Consider the following 20,002-nt stretch of genomic DNA (forward strand, 5'->3'; position numbering starts at 1 on the left):
CATGAACCTCCTACATATCCTTAAAGGACAAAAATAAGTATCTTCTTTAATGGGTACAAACAGCTGGCTCCATCCAGATGGGCAGAAGAAGCTAGACTTTCCATACCCTCTCTAAACCTTGAAGTTTTACCTTTTGGCTTTTTAAGAGGTTAAAGAAGAAAAGGCAATATAAGAATCCACTGAGAACAGGCAGTGGCTCACACCTTTAATCCCAGCCCTTTGGGAGGCCAAGGCGCGCAGATCACTGAGGTCAGGAGTGCAAGATGAGCCTGACCAAAATGGCAAAACCCCGTCTCTACTAAAAATACAAAAAAAATTAGGTGGGTGTGGTGGTAGGTGCCTGTAATCCCAGCTACTTGTAAGGCTGAGGCAGGAGAATCATCTGAACCCAGGAGGTGAAGGTTGCAGTGAGATGAAATTGTGCCACTACATTCCAGCCTGGGCAACAGAGCGAGACCAGAATCCACTGGAGACGAAATGAAAATCCATTGGAAAAGAAGGGCGATAATGAGAACCACTAATATTTACATGTAAAATCAGAACAGCAAAGATGTGGGCAAAAAAGACTAGGCTAAATGATGACATATAAAGGTTAAAATCCCAATAGATAAGAATATTTAAAATATAGGTAGGTCATACTCAAATATCAGCTTTGTTTTTTCATTAAAAACTAGATGGTTCTTTCATTAAAAAGAACATTTGGTAGGGGAATGAGTACAAACAGGGTGGGAGATATGTAAAAAAAAAAAAAAAACTCAGAGAGCTAGCTATAGAAGAAACAAGATCTTTTGTATTTCCCAGAACTCGTCTGAAGAAAGGAGGTTATGCAGAGCACATTCATGTTGTTCAAGAATAAAGACTATGCAATTAGTTTGAACTTCTGTTATGTTTCTTAATTAGGACATGGAAAAGAATATACAGTAAGGTCAATAAGCCTCACTGTTTATGATCTCAATAAAAAATTCTAAAATATATTCATTACCTAATACACTAATGATATTATAATGTTTAGAAATTAACCCAGCCTGGACAACACAGTGAGACCGTGACTCTAAAAAAAAAATAAAAAAATAAAAAATAGCCAGGTACAGTGGTGTGTGTTTCTACTAGCAGGTACTTGGGAGGCTGAGGTGGGAGGATCATTCAGTTGAGGAGTTCGAGGTTGCAGTGAGCTATGAAAGCACCACTGCACTCCAGCCTAGGTGACAGAGTGAGACACATCATTTCAAGAAATAAATTAAGCTCAAATTATATGTGTTCTAACACCTTTTCTAGGTCTCATCTGCTAATATGAAAATGATTCAATTAACTAATACAAATTTCAAAATGACTGCCATCAACATAAATCCTCCGAAATTGTTGCCTTCTCAGAATGATGTTTTTGCCTATAGACTAGCCTGAAAGGCTAAATATCTTAATGACTTTTCCAAATAATTTTCACTCCAAAATTTAAAAGATATGTAAATAAATTAAGCCTTCCCCAAAAGTGTGATCAATCTGTGCTTAAAAAGGTTTAAATGTTGGTCTGTACACTGCTTACCAGAAATTATCACACTTTGTGATGCGTGCTCGTTTCACAGGTTTGCACTGGCTAAAATACAAATGGCTGTTTCTATCCAGAAACAAAATGAAACTTACTTACATAAAATTGACAGTAAGCTTCCTTACTATAATGCTGATACCACAGTTACAGGAAGTTAATGCTGATGCCATAGTTACAAAAGGTCCAGAGTGTTAGGCTACTAACATATTTGGTTAACAGAAACAGAACAATATGCCGTTTTATGTTGCACCTTCCTAGAAGCTGACCCTAAGACAAAGATTAGAGCAAAAGTAATTTATTCGGGAGCAAATCCCACAGAGCTACAACAGGGACAGAAGTGAGACACATGAGGAGAGGAAGCCTTACAGGTACATTTATGAGCAGGTTATAGTTGTGGGCATTAAGCTCTGGAAAACTAAAAAGAACATGCTTCAGAGCTGTCCCACTTGAGGAAGCTGCCATATTTACCAACTCTTACATATCACTGAGGGCTGCTCCAAGAGCTATGAACTCAACACCAGCCTGTCTCACCTGAGTAGGGCATGCTCCTATGGCCAGGAGCTACTTGTTGCAGGAAGCTACAGGTATATATGAAAAGAGCAGATTTATTTTTACAGAATTTATTACCTATACACTTCATTAAATTAGAGCATTAAAAAAGACAACTCTTGGCAGGGTGCAGTGGCTCAACTGAGGTCAGGAGTTCAAGATCAGCCTGGCCAACATGGTGAAATCCATGTTTACTAAAAATACAAAAATTAGCTGGGCGTGGTGGTGCACACCTGTAACTCTAGCTACTTGGGAGGCTGAGGCAGGAGAACTGCTTGAACCCAGGGAGGCAGAGGTTGCAGTGAGCCAAGATCCCACCACTGCACTCCAACCTGGGAGATAGAGCGAGACTGCATCAAAAAAAAAAAAAAACTCTTGGTAATTGTTGTTAAAGCATAGCTTAACACAATATAATATAGGTACAAGTAGGTACTGATCTTCTCAGTTATCTATAACTACTCTGACCTTAGAGCTAGTGAGGCTTAAAAATTAAACCACCCTAAATTTAAAGTCAAACCTCTGCTAGGATATTAAATTTCAATCCACATAGGCATCAAATGAGTTAAAAGCTATCTTATTCAGGTGCCTGTCTACCCTGACATCAGCATTAGAAATCTACTTCTGGGCTGGGCGCAGTGGCTCACACCTGTAATCCCGGCACTTTGGGAGGCTGAGGCAGGCGCATCACTTGAGGTCGAGAGTTCAAGAACAGCCTGACCAACACGGAGAAACCCCATCTCTCCTAAAATTACAAAATTAGCCGGGTATGGTGTGCATGCCTGTAATCCCAGCAACTCGGGAGACTGAGGCAGGAGAATCACCTGAATCCGGGAGGCAGAGGTTGCAGTGAGCTGAGATCGAGCCATTGCACTCCAGCCTGGGCAACAAGAGCAAAACTCTAAGAAATCTACTTCTGCTTGGCTATTTATATTCCAAAACACTAGCCATTCTCTCTCTGGGGTGGGGGGCAGAGGTTGCAGTTAGCCGAAATAATGTCACTGCAGTCCAGTCTGGGTGACAGCGTGAGACTCTATCTCAAAAAATAATAATAATTATTATTAATTTTAATTCTTTCCTAAAACTCTGTTTGATAATTCCTAGAAATATTTTATGTTACCTTTAAAGGAAAAATAACAATAATTATGTTGCCATATACTCTATATACTATCCTTTAACAACTCAGAATAGCTTTGTTTACCTCCCCAAGAAGGAAGCTTCTATTTCTATTCACTGCCAGCAATCTCCCTTTGCATCTACATATACTTGGTCCTTATTTAATACCAGAGCAACTTGTACATGTTTTAAAGATGTGAAATTTTAAGTCTATAAACATGTTGGAATCTCACCTGAATCTTAAGCACTCCAACCACCTGGGCTGTAGGTGGTGTGATGGTGAACTTCCACTCTGATCTCCAACGACCATTCCTATTAAAACACACATATAACATTGCAGAATTAGCAATAAGCACAAGAAAGAGGTGATCTGCCAGTGAGGTACGGAAGTTGGGAAAGAGGGGTGCAAAAAAAGGAAAAAAAAAGCGTTATTTCCAGTTTGACAAACTCAAAGCTCTGTCTACTCAAATATAAGTTTGGATCTAAGTGGCCTGACCATAAGCCTTTTCTAAGTTATTTTGACTTCCATTTTTCCTTTTTTCCCTTGAAATGGAAAACCATGCCTATTCTGCTCATGGGAGGCTCTTCCAAAATCAGATGAATAGGCTGCCAAGTTATACAATTAACTCAAGTAGCATTAACCCTAACCCAAGTAAAACTCAGGTTTTCAACTGGGCATGTTACTAATCACTTGTTGTCACTCAAAATAAGAGTAACTTTTAAAGGAAAATATAATTATAAAGCCTTAGAGCTGTAAGAAATCTAAATAATGTCTAAATCCTTCATTCATACATAGGAAACTGAAGTCTGTAAGTTAAATAATTATTCCAAGCTAGCTAGATTAAAAACCAAGTCTCAATTGCTGGCTTCCTTCCTATATAAATGAGATATAAATAGAAGAGAATATCTATTTCTTACCAGAAGTTTTTAGGCTGAAACTGGTGGCTTTCAATACATGCAATAATAGTCTGTTGCCCATCAATAGTTTTAGCATAAACCTATTGTTTAGAAAAAAAAAAAGTTAAGACTCCAAACATATTTAATTTAAACAACACGCATTGTACAAAAGCAGTGTGTTAAATCCTTTGGGGAGACAAAGAATCAGATAAAATGAGCTTACAACACAATAGTGTTCATGGGATATGAACACAAAGCAGAACATACTAAGTTCTACCAGAGACAGTGATACAATGAAAACAGAGGGAAATACTGCTCCTGGTTTGGGGTACAAGGCAAATGCCATTGAGGCTGGGTCTTACAAGACAGATGAGATTCTGATAAGCAGAGACTGAGAATAAATGTGAGACAGGAAACTGAGGGCTTGTTCAGTGAAATCGCTGATAATTCCGTCAGGTTTAAAGGGTTTGTGGTGAAGTGGACTAATAAAAGACAAAACAGAATGGTAGATTTAGGTCATGTAATAGTAGATGTAAAGTAAGAAGTTTAAGACTTTATTCTACAGGCATTGGAGAGATAGCAAAACATGACTAGAACTAAGAATAATCAATACTGGTATACAAGGTAAAACAGAAGAAAAGCTGACGCTTGGTTAGGATGCCACAGGATTAATCTGGGCAACAGCCAGAGTTGTATTAATGAGAACGGAAAGGAAGAGCTGCATACAGAATGTAGAAATACAATCAAAGTCTAGCAGTATATGGCGAATGAAGGGCAAAGGAAAGAAGGAACTTAAAGGGTGACTAAAAAGATAGTAGTGTCATTAACCAGGAACTACAGATGGAGATGTCTAGTTAGTAGTTAGAAACACTAACTCTTCCTTAGTGTGGGAGAGGTGAATGGAAATGCAATCACCAAGGGAAAGAAAAAAAAAATAGTGCTTTATAGTCCACAAAATATGTTTCTACATATATTTTCTTTTACCTACAATAAATCTGATAAAATATATTGTTATCATCTACAGATGAGAAAGTTAAAGTTCACAAAGCTTCTTGCCTAAGGTCACTCAGAAAGTGGTAAAGGCAGAATCCAAACCCACTGTTTTTGTGACACCGAAGTCTGTGTTACTTTACCTGCATTAAATGACTATGAACTTTGGGGCATGCCTACATTTACAAAGGTAGGGGAAAAAAGAATGCAGTACAAACAGAGTAACAATAATTACGCCAGACACAGTGGCTCATGAGGTCAGGAGATCGAGTCCATCCCGGCCAGTATGCTGGAACCCTGTCTCTACTAAAACACAAAAAATTACCCAGGTGTGGTGGTGGGCATCTGTAGTCCCAGCTACTTGGGAGACTGAGGCAGAAGAACTGCTTGAACTCGGGAGGTGGAGTTTGCAGTGAGCTGAGATTGTATCACTGCTACACTCCAGCCTGGCAACAGAGTGAGACTCTGTCTCAAAAAAAAAAAAAAAAAAAGAATAATTAGGGGCTGGGAACAGTGGCCTCAGGTCTGTAATCCCAGCACTTTCAGAGGTCGTGGCAGGGGATCTTCTCAGGTCAGAAGTTCAAGACCAGCCTGGCCAACATGATGAAACCTCATCTCTACTAAAAATACAAAAATTAGCCAGGTGTGGTAGTGGGTGCCTATAATCCCAGCTACTCAGGGAGGCTGAGACAGGAAAATTGCTTGAACCTGGGAGACAGAGGTTGCAGTGAGCTGAGGTTGTGCCATTGCACTCCAGCCTGGACAACAAGAGCAAAACTCCATCTCAAAAAAAAAAAAAAAAAAAAAAGAAAGAAAATAATAATAATTGGGGTTTGCTAATATAGCAGCCTAAGTAAAAGATAATTTCCAGAAGAAGCTGACTAGCTTCAGTGTGAAAGGCCATATGAAGGGCAAGGATGAGGAAAAGGAAACTAGACCCGGTAACTCAGGAACCGTTAGTAATCTCAGAGAGCAGTTTCTGTAAAATGGGGACTAAAGTAAAAAATTTAGAAGTACACAGAGGAAATGGCACTAGCCAGGGAAGAATGTACACTGATTTGGTGGTGATGCAGACAGAGATGAGAGAAGGGAAAAAGTGGAGAAGAGGAAGAAAGAGCAAGGTAGAAAGGGCAGGTAAAGAGCTGGGCATGGTGGCTCATGTCTTGTAGTCCCAGCACCTTTGGAGGTGGAGGCAGGTGGATCACTTGAGCCTAGGGGTCTGAGATCAGCCTGGGCAACATGGTGAAACCCCATCTACACACACACACACACACACACACACACACACACACACACACACAGAAATAGAGAGAGAGAGAGAGAAAGATAGAGAGAGAGAGAGAGAGAGGGGAATTAGCCAGGTGTGGTGGCGTGCACCTGTGTGGTCCTAGCTACTTGGGAGGCTGAGGTGGGAGGATCCCTTGAGCCCAGGAGGTAGAGGTTGCAGTGAGCCTGGGCAACAGAGCAAGACCTGCCTCAAAAAAAAAAAGAGAAATAACTTACAGGAATTATGATTGAGGAAAGATTTTTATTCCCTTTAAGGACAGGAGAAATAAATCTTAAGTAAAGAGAAATATATCAGAAGATAAAACCAAGTCCCAAGAAGATGTCTTGAAATACATAGGATAGTATGAAATCAAGAATAAGGACCCTTCTTCCTCAGATTCAAGCAGGGAAGACTTCTGAATATGGAGAAAAGAGATATAAAAAGATTTTCTGTCAGTGTCAATCCTTACAAAACATGAGAGATTAGATGCCTGCCAAAGGACAATGAGAAATTTTTGGAACTATATAGAAAATGCAACAGGGAATAATGAGATGAAATTACAGACTACCAAGCAGGTCAGCTGAAGACATAGGACACTGATGCACAGCAGACACCATCAGAACAACTCCATAACTTTCTGTAGCTTATTTGATATCTAGTAAGGTTATTTGATGCTGGAGGTCTCCAAATTAAGAATGGGTATAGTCACAAACTTTGAATGGGTAACAATAAAATCAAAGTATATTTAGGATTAAAAAGTCAATTTCTAAATGGGAGTCTGTCACGTCTCCCCTTTGCAATCCTGGTTTCCAAACAGGAATTCTGGACTTGTCTAGTCCACCATAATGGGTCTTCTTCATTATTTAAAAAACAAAAACAAACAAAAAAACATAATGACACCTAGCCTAACATTTACCTAACATTTATTACAGCTCACTTTGTGCCAGGCATTGTTCCAGGCATATATTACATATATTATTAATTCACTAAATCTTCACAACAATCCTATGAGGTAAAAACAATTATTTCCATTTGACAGTCATAGAATTGAGGTACAGAGATGTTAAGTAATTTACCTAAGGTCATACAACTAATTAATTGGCAGGGCCAGAATTCCAACCAGTTAGTAAGGCTTCAAAGTAGGTGCTCCTAACTGTATTCTAGATTGCCATGTAACTCATCATCATTGAATATTTAAAATATTCTAGTGAAAATTGCTGAGATATTTTCTCACAACAAAAAAATAATCAGTATGTGTAGTAATCCATGTTATTAGCTCAATAGAGCCATCCCACAATGTATATGTATTTCAAAAGATCATGTTGTACATACCATATTTTTATTTGTCAATTTAAAAATAAATGCAAAAATAAAAAACATTTTAACGAATATTTTTCTTAATATACCATAATTTTATAAAGGAAAAATCATGATAAAGCCAAATTTATCTATTTTTACACTCAAGAGGTAGTAAAAGAAAATCAGGCTGGACACAGTGGCTCACACCTGTAATCCCAGCACTTTGGGAAGCTGAGGCACGTATATCACCTGATGACAGGAGTTCAAGACCAGCCTGGCCAACATGGCGAAAGCTCGTCTCTACTAAAAATATAAAAATTAGCCAGGTGTGATAGTGGCGCCTATAATCCCAGCTATTTGGGAGGCTGAGGCAGGAGAATTGCTTGAACCTAGGAGATGAAAGTTGTGGTGAGCCGACACAGCGCCTCTGCACTCCAGCCTGGGTGACAGAGTGAGACTCTGTCTCAAAAGAAAAGAAAATCAAACTACTCTTGATTAAAAAAGAAAAAAAAAAAAAAAATTTTTTTTTTTTTTTGAGACAGAGTCCCACTGTGTTGCCCAGGCTGTAGTGCAGTGGTTCACTGCAACCTTCACCTCCCTGGTTCAAGTGATTCTTGTGCCTCAGCTTCCTGAGTGGTTGAGACTATGGTTGTATACCACCACATTTGGGTACTTTTTGTATTTTTTAAGTAGAGACAAGGTTTCATCCTGTTGACTAGGCTGGCCTCGAACTCCTGGCCTCAAGTGATCAGCCAACCTTGGCCTCCCAAAGTGCTGGGATTACTGGCATGAGCCACCATGCCCAGCCAATTGTTTAGTTCTAATAGTTTTGATTACCTAATATAAACATCTAAACTATATAGAAGTAGCTTTATGTAAAAATGCCTATATCAAAAACCCGTTAAATATGAGCAATAGCTAGATCAACAATCTTAGTATACATCTTTTTCCCCATGTCCAAACCAAAGACCTTTTAGATCTGGGTAAAAATACAAACAAGAAAAAAATTAGTTAAAAAGATTAATTTAAAAAAAGGAAAAAAAAAAAAACAAAGATCTTTTTCTGATAGGCGTAAAACATTTCTCAAAAGTAAATAAGTCATATGTGAAAACAGAATACACTGGGATCTAAATTTTTTGTGCACTGGGATTTTAAAAAGAAATTTTCCGTATAAAAATTTCTATTTTTTTCTAAACCCTTAGAAAGAAGAAAAGGAAAAAAAAAAAAAGAAAAAAAAATTTCCATTTATTTATACCCCTTTCCAAAATGATTTAAGGAATAAAATGCAGAGAAGAAAGGAAAACTAAGAAGAAAGAAGTGATGTTTGGCAGGCCAAAGCCTCCAAAGGATAAGGTAAATATAAGAAAATATTCTCTGATAACAAAGCAGTCAGATACTTAACAGTACAGAAGCCGTTGGAATAATGGTCTTTCACATAGGCTCTTAAAGCACTGTCACAGGATTCTCTCCAAGACTTCAAACCTCCATCAACTTCTTCTGGCTGGGGGTCACTTGCTTCTTTCCGTAGGTGATCAAATTTAAATGAAATTTTGTTTCTTGGATCTAAAAATCTGCTATTACCCAGGTCACCATGCTCTGTAATTAAGACCTTCCAAAGAATAATTAAAAATATGAGTAACTTTGTAAAAAAGACAATTCTTACTGCCTTTTGTGAAACAAATCAATAAAAATTCTGAGGCAGTTAATTTATCATTTAGTCAGATTTCTCTTTCACATTAATTTTTAAACCAAGTCCCATGCTATTAAGAATATTGTATTTATGAATAAGTCAACTTATGCTACAAAATATCCCCCATATTAATAATATACTTCAGTTCTTGGTTTCTGATATCTATATATGTACTTTATACATAGCTGTATTAATTTTTATGTACACTTTTGTATATTTTTTCACATATTTTCCCAGAGGCATTATGAAACTTTAGGGTCATTATTACACTTAGCATTTAAAATAGGTAGTACATTCATACGGTTCAAAAATAAAAAAATACATAAAGTGAAGTGTTTTCTCATCCCATCTCCCAACCACCAAAATCCTAAAGTAATAAGTAGTCTAAATTAAGGAGGAATGCCTCTGTTTTTCCATTAAATATAATGTCTGCTGTTATTCTTATCAAGGAGAATTAAACATAGCTGGAAAACCTGTAAGACTCAAATCCTTCCATTTTCACTGTTCTTGTTGCTCTCCTTTCTTGTTAGAGAAACCGGCAGTATTATCGGAGAGAGGAAGAATATCCTAACATGTAGAATATTTACAAAACTATAAAAACTAAGACCAATTTATTTTGCACCTGGTTCAGACATCTGCTTTGGTTTCTATTAATAGGATCTCTACTATCTGCCAGGCACAGCCTATCTAAAAGGCAATTATTACCTGATCTTCATATCCTTCTGTCTTCACAGGCGTGAACTGATCCATGTTATACTGCGCAAATGCACTGTTTTTTAAAAAGTTGAAAAAAAAAAAAAAAAAGGAGGAAGAGAGAAAAGAATTAAGTGTAAATAAACACAAAAGGTAGTTTAAAGAAATGTGAAAATACTATCCAGTACTTTTCCCCATTCTACCCAGACATCCAGTGTTAACATAATGCCTTCCAGCTTTCTGAAGGGACTCCTCTCCACAGGGATCTTAGAAGCTCCTCAAGCTCTGAAACTACCTTTTCCTCTCTGCTTTAAGCTCCAAAAGACCTTCTACTTTAACAAGTTTTCCAAAGTTGTTTTTTTTTTTTGAGATAGGGTCTCACTAGGTTGCCAGGCTGGCCTCAAACTCCTGGGCTCAAGAGATCTTCCCATCTCAGTTTCCTGGTAGCTGGGACTACAGGTTCGTACCACCACATTTGGCTAATTCCAAAGTTTGAAGCAATCTGATTATTATATAATGTGAACTGCCAATAATTTTAATCTTTTAGGCAGGAGCTTTCAGTAATTCAAAAGAATCTTCCACTGAAAAATGATTTTTTTTTCTCAGCTATCAGAGTCATAAGAAACTACAATTAAATGTCAGAAGGCATCTGACACTAGAAGAAGGTGAAGTGAAGTTGAGCATGAGTCAAGTATAAAAGCAGAGCCTCAGGCACAGAGTAGTTATTTTGAAGAGGTATGCATAAATAATCAAAGTACATGCCTAATATTACTGTTTGTCCAAAGCTTGATTTATTACATTCTGCATTTTTAATGGCTCTCTAATACATTTAACAAAGCTAAACCAAAAGACAAAGTAAAAGAAAGAAGTAAGAGCTACACTTATATTCTTGAAAAATATCAGTCTTCTCACAGAATTCCCAATTTTAACCTACTAAAATAGACTGCTAGGATTTTTTCCCCCATGTCAGACAGGTAATGTGCCAACATAACAAGGTTTGAGGGAGGCACATCTCACACATGCATGTGAAAGCTCAGTCATCACACTTATAAACTACAGAAGGATGGAGTTTTAAACAGTGTTAAACTTTCCCTAGGCTTTTCAAGACAAAGCAAAGTAATAAATATTTAAACTTCTTAAAATAGTTAAAGCCAATTTTCAATCTTACTTTGTTAAAGTTATTATTGTATTATTTGTTTTGTTTTGAGACAGAGTCTTGCTCTGTCGCCCAGGCTGCAGTGCAGTGGTGGGATCTTGGCTCACTGCAACCTCTGCCTCCCAGATTCAAGCAATTCGCCTGCCTCAGCCTCCCAAATAGCTGGGATTACAGATGCACGCCACCACATCCAGCTAATTTTTGTATTTTTAGTAGAGATGGGGTTTCGCCATGTTGGCCAGGCTGGTCTCGAACTCCTGACCTTAGGTGATCCACCCACCTCAGCCTCCCAAAGTGCTGGGATTACAGGCATGAGCCACTGCACCCAGCCAAAAGTTATTACTGTGTTTTAAAATGAACCATCTCCTTAAAACACCACATCCCCATGTAGCAAAATTAATCCTAAACACACTGGCTCTGCAGAAAGGATATAAATTCTTCATAAAAAGTAGAATAGTTAAAAAAAAATGTGTAGGAAATAAATAAATATTCTATTCTAGCATATGTCCTAAGACCATAGATTATAAACACCAACACCAAAATGTGCTTACCTTTAATTGCATCTCAAGTAAATAGGATCTCCATTCTACCAGCTGCCTAAGCCAAAAAACTTGGGGTGATCTTTGATTCTTCTCTTTCTCTCACACTTTACATCCAATCCATCAGTAAATCTTATAGGCTCTACTTAAGTATATATTCAGGATCTGACTCCTTCCTACCACCCACACTGCTACCACTCTACTCCAACCACTAGCATCTATTCCTGAACTATTCTAATAGTCCTGCAATTACTTATATTACTTCAGCTTTTGCCCCTCTACACAGCAGCTATTGATTATTCTAAAATATAAGTCTCATTATGTCATTCTCTGCTCAAAACAATCTCACTTCCAATCTCTGTCAGAATGAAATTCACTCTTTAACATGACTTATAACACCCTACTTATTCCAGAAGTACTGGAATTATCTGGGGATGGTCCTGGTGGTCAGAAATCCAGGAAAGATGGCAAATCATAGCTACTTCAGGACCTTCATTTTATATAGACTGAAGGCAATAATTATGATAATGATTATGAAAACATTAATTGAGCACTTACTATGAGGACTATGGCAAAGGGACTAAAATGCCTTTTTTTTTTTTTTTTCCCGAGACAAAGTCTTGCCCTGTCACCCAGGCTGGAGTTACAATGGCATGATCTCAGCTCACTGCAACCTCCACCTCCTGGGTTCAAGTGATTCTATTGCCTCGGCCTCCCAAGTAGCTGGGATTACAGACACACGCCACCACACCTGGCTAATCTTTGTATTTTTAGTAAAGACGGGGTTTCACCAGGTTGGGCATCCTGGTCTCTAACTGCTGATCTTGTGATCCACCTGCCTTGGCCTGCCAAAGTGCTGGGATTACAGGCATGAACCACCATGCCTGGCCTGAAATGCTTTAATACAGAAATAAAACTGAATTTTTCTTCTCTATGGAAAATCAAATATTTGGGTCCAGGAAAATTCTCTTAACAAAAAGGTTCCCCGAGATCCTATAGTCTGTAAGAACCAGAAGATTTATAAATACAAAGCTTTAGTGTCAGTGCAATTAAAGCAAATGAAGTATCTGAACTATGTACCAACTTCTCTTGATCTTAGCCCAAGGCTGAGAAGCTACATACCAACATCTCTTTGCTTCTAATCGGAAACAGGACGATAGGCTTAGGTTGCAATCACACTTGGGTGATATTCAACACCCACCCCTTTCAGCTTCTCAAGTGATGTACCGAGCAGATTTATTGTGGGTGGCTCTCAAGGATAAAACTGGGACCAATATGGCAGGCAAATTGAAGAACTTGCCTTGTGAGATTGTGAATTCCTTATTACTAGAAGCATTCAGAGTAGATTAACTGTCTGTTGACAGATGTTGACAAGACTCTTTCAGTATAGAGGAGTTAAACTAGCAAATCATGAATGTCCTTTTCTAGTGCAGATTCTATGAATCTTAGAGAAACCATCATTAGAGTATATCTCTGATGTGAGCCTAGCTTCCTTAAAATAATGTATAATTAGGGTATCATTCATGATGATAATTCCAGGGACTTTATGATAATTATTTGTTGCTCTGCATCAATTTGTCCTTGTCCTCTTTCCCCACCCCTACCCACTCTAGCCATTATTCAATTCTTTACAAAGAATTTGGTTAATTAGCATTATTCCACTCTTTACAAAGGAACTCTGGGCCAGTTGGGTAGACAGCAACTGAAATAGAACTTTTTTTTTTTTAAAGACAGGGTTTCACCATGTTGGTCAGGCTGGTCTTGAACTCCCGACCTCAGGTGATCTGCCCACCTTGGCTTCCAAAGTGCTTGGATTACAGGCGTGAGCCACTGCGCCTGGCCGAAACAGAACTTTGTGTTGATGAGTAGAGTAGTAATAAAGCCAGATAATAGGGAGCCTTGAACGCTACAGCAAGTTTAAATTTTAATATAATATATGTGTGTGTGTGTGTGTGTGTGTGTGTGTGTGTGTGTGTATATATATATTATTTTATAATATATATATATATGTCACCATCATAATGTTTTTGAAGGCAAGGACAAAATGAAAATATTTTAGAAAGATTAATTAGCTTCACAGTGATGAGTCAATCACTAGATAACCTAATTATGCTTTTATCCTATGGTTAATTCTATTAAGACACTTTACTAATATCTGCTATTCTTTTTATTTTGAGACAGAGTTTCACTCTTGTTGCCCCGGCTGGAGTGCGATGGCACAATCTTGGTTCACTGCAACCTCTGCCTCCCAGGTTCAAGCAATTCTCCTGCCTTAGCCTCTTGAATAGCTGGGATTACAGGCGCCTGCCACCACACCTGGCTAATTTTTTTGTATTTTTAGTAGAGATGGGCTTTCACCATGTTGTGCAGGCTGGTCTCGAACTCCTGACTTCAGGTGTCTGCCCGCCATGGCTTCCCAAAGTGCTAGGATTATAGGCATGAGCCACCTTGCCCGGCCAATATCTGCTATTCTTAAACATTATCGTTCCTCATTGGCAGATCATTCCTATCTATAGCTACCCATTTAAAAACATTCAATATGAACTAGAACAACTATAAAGGAAAACCTGAGAGCTAAAATTAAACTCTGCTTTAATGGGGCTAATGTTGGCAGAAATAAAAATAGGTTCATATATTACAATAAGCTTTGATGAAGTAAACAACATTTAGGGGGAATATGTTTTCTCCAAGAAAAAAAAAAAAATGAGAATTGCTAAAACAAACTGCTTTATTTTGAAGTATTTTAAACTTCATTTTTAGGGTATTAGTTTACTGTCAACATAGTTTATCCAATGTCAGAATAACACTGTAAGTAGATTTGGAAAGGTACTTACTGTGCTGCCCCTTCCCTGAGGAGATTGTCATTATTAAGCAGTAGCCGAACATCTGAGGAGGAAAAAAATGTTATAATGTTCAGTGGAGGATAAATTTGAGAAATTTTAGCAGATTTCCAGGTTGAATTTTTAAAATTCAGGTTTTTTAAGATTAGTCTTCAGGTGTACTGTATGAGTAGAAATTCTAAACATGCAAATGAAAAGATGCTAATGTTAACAGATTTGTGTACAATTATGTGTGCTATATAGTCTCAAAGAACTTCGCAGCAAATGAAAAACATGGTTTATAGAAAGCTACAGTTAAAAGTGTTAATTTTATATCTAAATAAATCCTTTAATATGAGCAAAGATCAGCAAAATTCTTAAACACATTTTTCGTTGGAGAATCTAATATGGGGGTCTACAACCTTTTTAAAAAGCTGTGTGTCAGAAGTCTAGTCACTTTTCTTTTGGAAGGAGACAGTCTTTTGCTACTCAGAAACTACCAAGTATTAACTCCAAGAGGGAGGCTGATTACAAGGCAAAGGCCATTGACTTTCAGAGGTTCTGGAAGGCCTGGTAGCAGCCAATGTGTGCCAACAAAAACCAGCCCTCATGCCATGAGTAGCTTACCAATTCCTAACCTAATGCTTTGGTACCAGTTATTCTCATGTTATTCCTGTCAAGTATATTTGGTTGTCAGAATAAAACAAGGGACTTCTAACTACAAAGGACATTAATTTTGTCAGCCAATTATTTTTTTTGAGACAAAGTCTCACTCTGTCACCCAGGCTGAAGTGCAGTGGCACAATCTTGGCTCACTGCAACCTCTGCCTCCTGGGTTCAAGTGATTCTCCTGCCTCAGACTCTCAAGTAGCTGGGATGACAGGCACATGCCAACACACCTGGCTAATTTTTGTATTTTTAGTAGAGATGAGGTTTTACCATGTTGGCTACGCTGGTTTTGAACCCTTGACCTCAGGTGATCCACCTGCTTTAGCCTCCCAAAGTGCTGGGATTACAGGTATGAGCCACCATGCCCGGCCAGCTAGTCAAGAATTCATCTGAGCTAAAGTTCAAGAAGAACTGTCTATTGAAAACTAAAAATTTCAATAGAAAAAATTATTTTTCTAAATGTTACTAAGAATTTACATTTAGTCAATGTAAAAGAAAGACTAGAAAAAGGCTGCATTTGTTTCCTTTGCTGTTAGTGCTCAAAATCCATAAACAACTTTATAAAAAATATCTTGATTTATTTCTATTATACCCTATACCCCTTGAAGCAAATATTTATGTTTCTCCTGGTTACTTTTAGCAATTTTATCAATAAAGGTTATTATTGACCATTCTACCATCTGAGCTGGCTACAGAGGAATATCATACAGTTCCTCTCAAGTAGCTAACTTTCTAATATAAAATTAGAATCTCAAAATTAATGTTTGCTAACTGAACCAAGATGCACAACAATCATTATTTTACTTAAGGAATCTTTAAGATGCATTTAATAACTTAAGATGGGATTATAATGATTCAATTCATCATCAAATTTAAGATGCTCCATCACATTTTTCAGTTTGTAAAATGTATTAAGGCAGCAGATAGCATGGAAAGTTGTAAGTAATTGTGGTTCCCAAACCTGCTGTGATTCACAATCACCTGGTAAAGAACTTGATGAAGTACAGATTAATCAGTTCCATCTCAGACCTAATGAACATGAATCTGGAGGGCAGATAAAGCTGAATCTGCTATTTGACAAGCTTCTAAGATATGCTCAGTTTGGCCCCACTGAAAGTGTTCCATATCATGTGACTTCCTAAGTGAAAACACTGAAGAAAATTAAGCTATGACCTATAATGATAAAAATAAAACTATGAAAATAATTTAGTATTGCTTCTACATTTATTAATACTAATCCACCTTAAATCTTTTCTCACAAAAGACAGGCATACTAATTTATGGGTTAGGAGCTTTATTTTGACTCAGACCTGGGTTTGAATTCTTGCTTTGACATTTACTAACTGGGGGACCTTGGACAAGTTATTTTAATTTCTTTGAATCTTGATTTATTTAGTTATAGCTACAACAAGGCATAAGAATTAAAACAGATAGCAAGTATTCAATTAATAATGATGAGTAAGAGGGGATTAAAATAACTAAATACTAATCTTTACTCACCATTAAATACTTCATTAAATTCCCCTGGGGGTGCATGAGTGATGAACTTAGCAGCTATGCGTACCTAAAGAGAAACAAAATTTACACTAAAATAATTATGAAGAGTAACATACAAAAGGAGAAACAATTAACAAATTACAAAGTTTTCATCACATCCCTGAAGAAAGTGTCCTGTTCAAACCTTTACTGTTTAGGAGCCTTCAATTTTCTTTTCATAAAGCACCCCCAAAGCTGTTACTATCAGTACAGGTACATTCTGATTGAGGAATATATGTATTTTGATAATTCTGAATTTGTCTTTCAAAAACAGGGTAATAGTTTTTGACCAAATATATTATATTCACAAAAAGAGAAAGCTATGATCTTGATTCTGACCATTTAAGCAAAACTAAATAAAATATTAGCAAATTACGGGGTATACCAGTACCAATTATCCCAATGCAAGGATGGTTCAATATAAGTTAATGTAACTTACAAATTAAAAGAGCAAAACCATGTGATCATCTCAACTCATGCTGAAAAAAAATAAAATTTAACACCTATTACAATACCATTAAAAAAAAAACTTAGTTTTTGGTAGATATAAAATAAATATCTTTAACTTAACAAAGGGTTATCTATGAAAATTCTATACCAACCTTAATAATGAAGCACAAGCAATGTCACTAACTTTATTTATTAATTTATTTATTTTGAGATAGGGCCTTGGCTGTTGTCTAGGCTGGAGTGCAGTGGTATGATCAAGGCTTACTGTAGCCTCTACCTCCTGGGCTCAAGCATCTTCCTGCCTCAGACTCCTGAGTAGCTGGGGCCACACACACATGCCACCACACCTAATTCTGTAATTTTTATTTTTGTAGAGACAGGTTTCACAATGCCCAGGCTGGTCTCAACTCAAGGTTCAAGTGATCTTCCGGCCTTGGCCTCTCAAAGTGTTGGTATTATAGGTGTCAGCGGCTGTTCCTGCCCTGAGTCATCAACTTTAAAAGCAAGGCTAAGATGACTCCTACTGCTTCTGCTATTCAATACCATATTAGAGGTCGTAAGGAATGCTATGGAAAAACTTATTCTAGAGGTTATTAAACTTAACCTCTGCCCTCTGCCCCTGTTGCCATTCTCCCTTTCTGGATGTACTATTATAAATGGATGATAAAATGTTAGGTTCTAACCTGCTTATCTCATTGGTTTCCTCTATATTTATCTTTTTTGTCATTTTATGCTTTGCTTGGGGAAAATTCTCAACTCCAATTCACTAATGTATTCTTCATCTGTGCCCATTTTCCTAATCACACAATTTTTTTTTTCAGAGACAGAGTCTCGATATGTTGTCCAGGCTGAAGTACACTGGTGTGATCATAGCTCACTGCAGCCTCCAAACTCCTGGCGCCTCAGGAATCTGCCCACCTCAGCCTCCTGAGTAGCTGGACTTCAGGTTCTTGTCACCAGGCCCAGCGTAACAATTATTTTGACTATTCAATTTTTAATTTCCAATATTTTTGGTAATTTGTCTTTTTTTTTCGCATTGGCAAGTACGCACAGCAAAGCATTCTTTCAGTGTGTATGCAATCATCTCTATTACTTAATTTTTTTAGTTGTTTATTCTTAGCGACAGTATCTCACTTGATCCTCCGGGCTAGAGTGCAGCACTGTGTTCATAGTTCACTGTAAACTCAAACTCCTGGGCTCAAGTGATTTTCCTGCCTCAAGCTCTCAACCACAGGTGTGCCTTACCATGCCTGGCTAATTTTTTAAAAATTTTAATTGCCTGCAGAGAGAGGGTCTCACTTTGTTATCCAGATTGGTCTTGATATCCTGGCCCCAAGTGATCCTCCCACCTCAGCTTCTTAAAGCATTGAGATTACAGGTGTGAGCCACTGTGCCCAGCGTAACTACCCATTTTAAAGTCTTGTTCTATTGTTTCCTAAAAATTTAGATAGATCCTCTATTCACTGAGTTTGATTCTTCTCTTTCGTAGTATTGGTTTTCCATAAATGGTGCTCTGAATTTAATTTGCCTAGAGACAATAGGTTGTCTCTAGTGATTACAGGGGAGGGAAAGAGTAGATTTGCTTCTGCTCATCAGGATGTATTAACAGTTTATCTTGTGAGCCTAAAGTCCACAGGCTATGTGGGACACTGGTCTGCCTCTATGGTTCCCGTGCTAACACTCAGCGCTATATTCTGAGGACAAATGCTGTTTTTGTCTTCAGCTTAGCCCAAACAGGAGAGAAGGGAGGAGCTAAGTGGTCCAACTAGCTAGGGAGCAATTCTCCAATTAATCTACTCTATGACTGTTCTGGGTCCTTTCCAGAAGAACATGGTATATCTAACAATAAACTGAACCTTATTTCTCGATAGGTATCCTCTGCTGACTTCTTTATTTCCTTCAATTTCAAGTTATTGATGACCTCATCAAATTCAAACCATTCTTCAGCAGGAAAAAAAACTTTCAAGAGTCTTTTGAAAATAAAGCTGGGGCTAGGTGTGGTGGCTCACGACTCTAATCCCAGCACTTTGGGAGGCTGAGGTGGGCAGATCACTTGAGGTCAGAAGTTCGAGACCAGTCTGGCCAACGTGGCGAAAATCAAGTCTACCAAAAACACAATAATTAGCTAGGTGTGGTGGTGGGCGCCTATAATCCCAGCCACGTGGGAGGCTGAGGCAGGAGAATTGCTTGAACCCAGAAGGTGGTGGTTGCAATGAACCAAGACTACGCCATTGCACTCTAGCCTGGGCAACTGTGGGAGACTCTGTCTCAAAAAAAAAAAAAAAAAACAATTACAACTTTAATATCCCTAAGCTTATACAAATAATCTTATTGTTACTTTACTCTTATTCTGCAAACGACAAAGAAGAGCTGTTCTGTGATGAAACCAGTCAAGAAAGGCCTATTGATTGATGGAGCAAGGTAGAATGGAAAATCTGGGTTCCAAAAACTGTCTCTGTTGGTTCATTAGCTAACTAGATTTGTGATTCTGGAAACATTATTGTTTTTGGCCCTGCACTTTTCTCATTATAATCCAACTCTTCAAAAAGTCATATTAGAAGATCTGCAAAATTTCTTTTAGCTATAAAATCCTACAAACTTTTTAAAACTTGGAAGACAAAAGGTGGTATGTGGACTACCTGGAAACAGGCATCGGGAATTCACACCACAAAAATATACATTGGAATATTCTTAGGTACATAAAGTTTCAGAACCCTGCCTTGAAGGGTAATTACAGATAGTATATTATTTTTTCTGCCATGAAAACTGGTTGAGAGGAAATGCTCCATAAG

At 37.7% G+C, this 20,002-nt stretch overlaps 1 protein-coding gene and 1 non-coding gene across 2 annotated transcripts in view; both read right to left on the minus strand.

Annotated features, from left to right (window-relative positions):
* Positions 1 to 20,002, minus strand: part of CAPZA1 (capping actin protein of muscle Z-line subunit alpha 1) — a 48,655-nt gene that overhangs the window by 8,961 nt on the left and 19,692 nt on the right. The window contains exons 2-7 of the mRNA XM_032249753.1: positions 16,725 to 16,788; positions 14,571 to 14,622; positions 10,054 to 10,117; positions 9,061 to 9,267; positions 4,124 to 4,203; positions 3,439 to 3,517 (exon numbers count right to left, since the gene is read on the minus strand). Coding sequence (XP_032105644.1) covers positions 3,439 to 3,517; positions 4,124 to 4,203; positions 9,061 to 9,267; positions 10,054 to 10,117; positions 14,571 to 14,622; positions 16,725 to 16,788 — 546 coding nt within the window. The remainder of the gene's footprint in view (positions 1 to 3,438; positions 3,518 to 4,123; positions 4,204 to 9,060; positions 9,268 to 10,053; positions 10,118 to 14,570; positions 14,623 to 16,724; positions 16,789 to 20,002) is intronic.
* LOC116531244 lies at positions 11,006 to 11,106 on the minus strand. Its single transcript, XR_004260332.1, has one exon. It is a non-coding gene; the product is annotated as a small nucleolar RNA U13 (small nucleolar RNA).

This window comes from Sapajus apella, unplaced genomic scaffold (genome assembly GCF_009761245.1).
Source record: "Sapajus apella isolate SASKATOON/1434 unplaced genomic scaffold, GSC_monkey_1.0 scaffold69, whole genome shotgun sequence".
Taxonomy (NCBI): domain Eukaryota; kingdom Metazoa; phylum Chordata; class Mammalia; order Primates; family Cebidae; genus Sapajus; species Sapajus apella.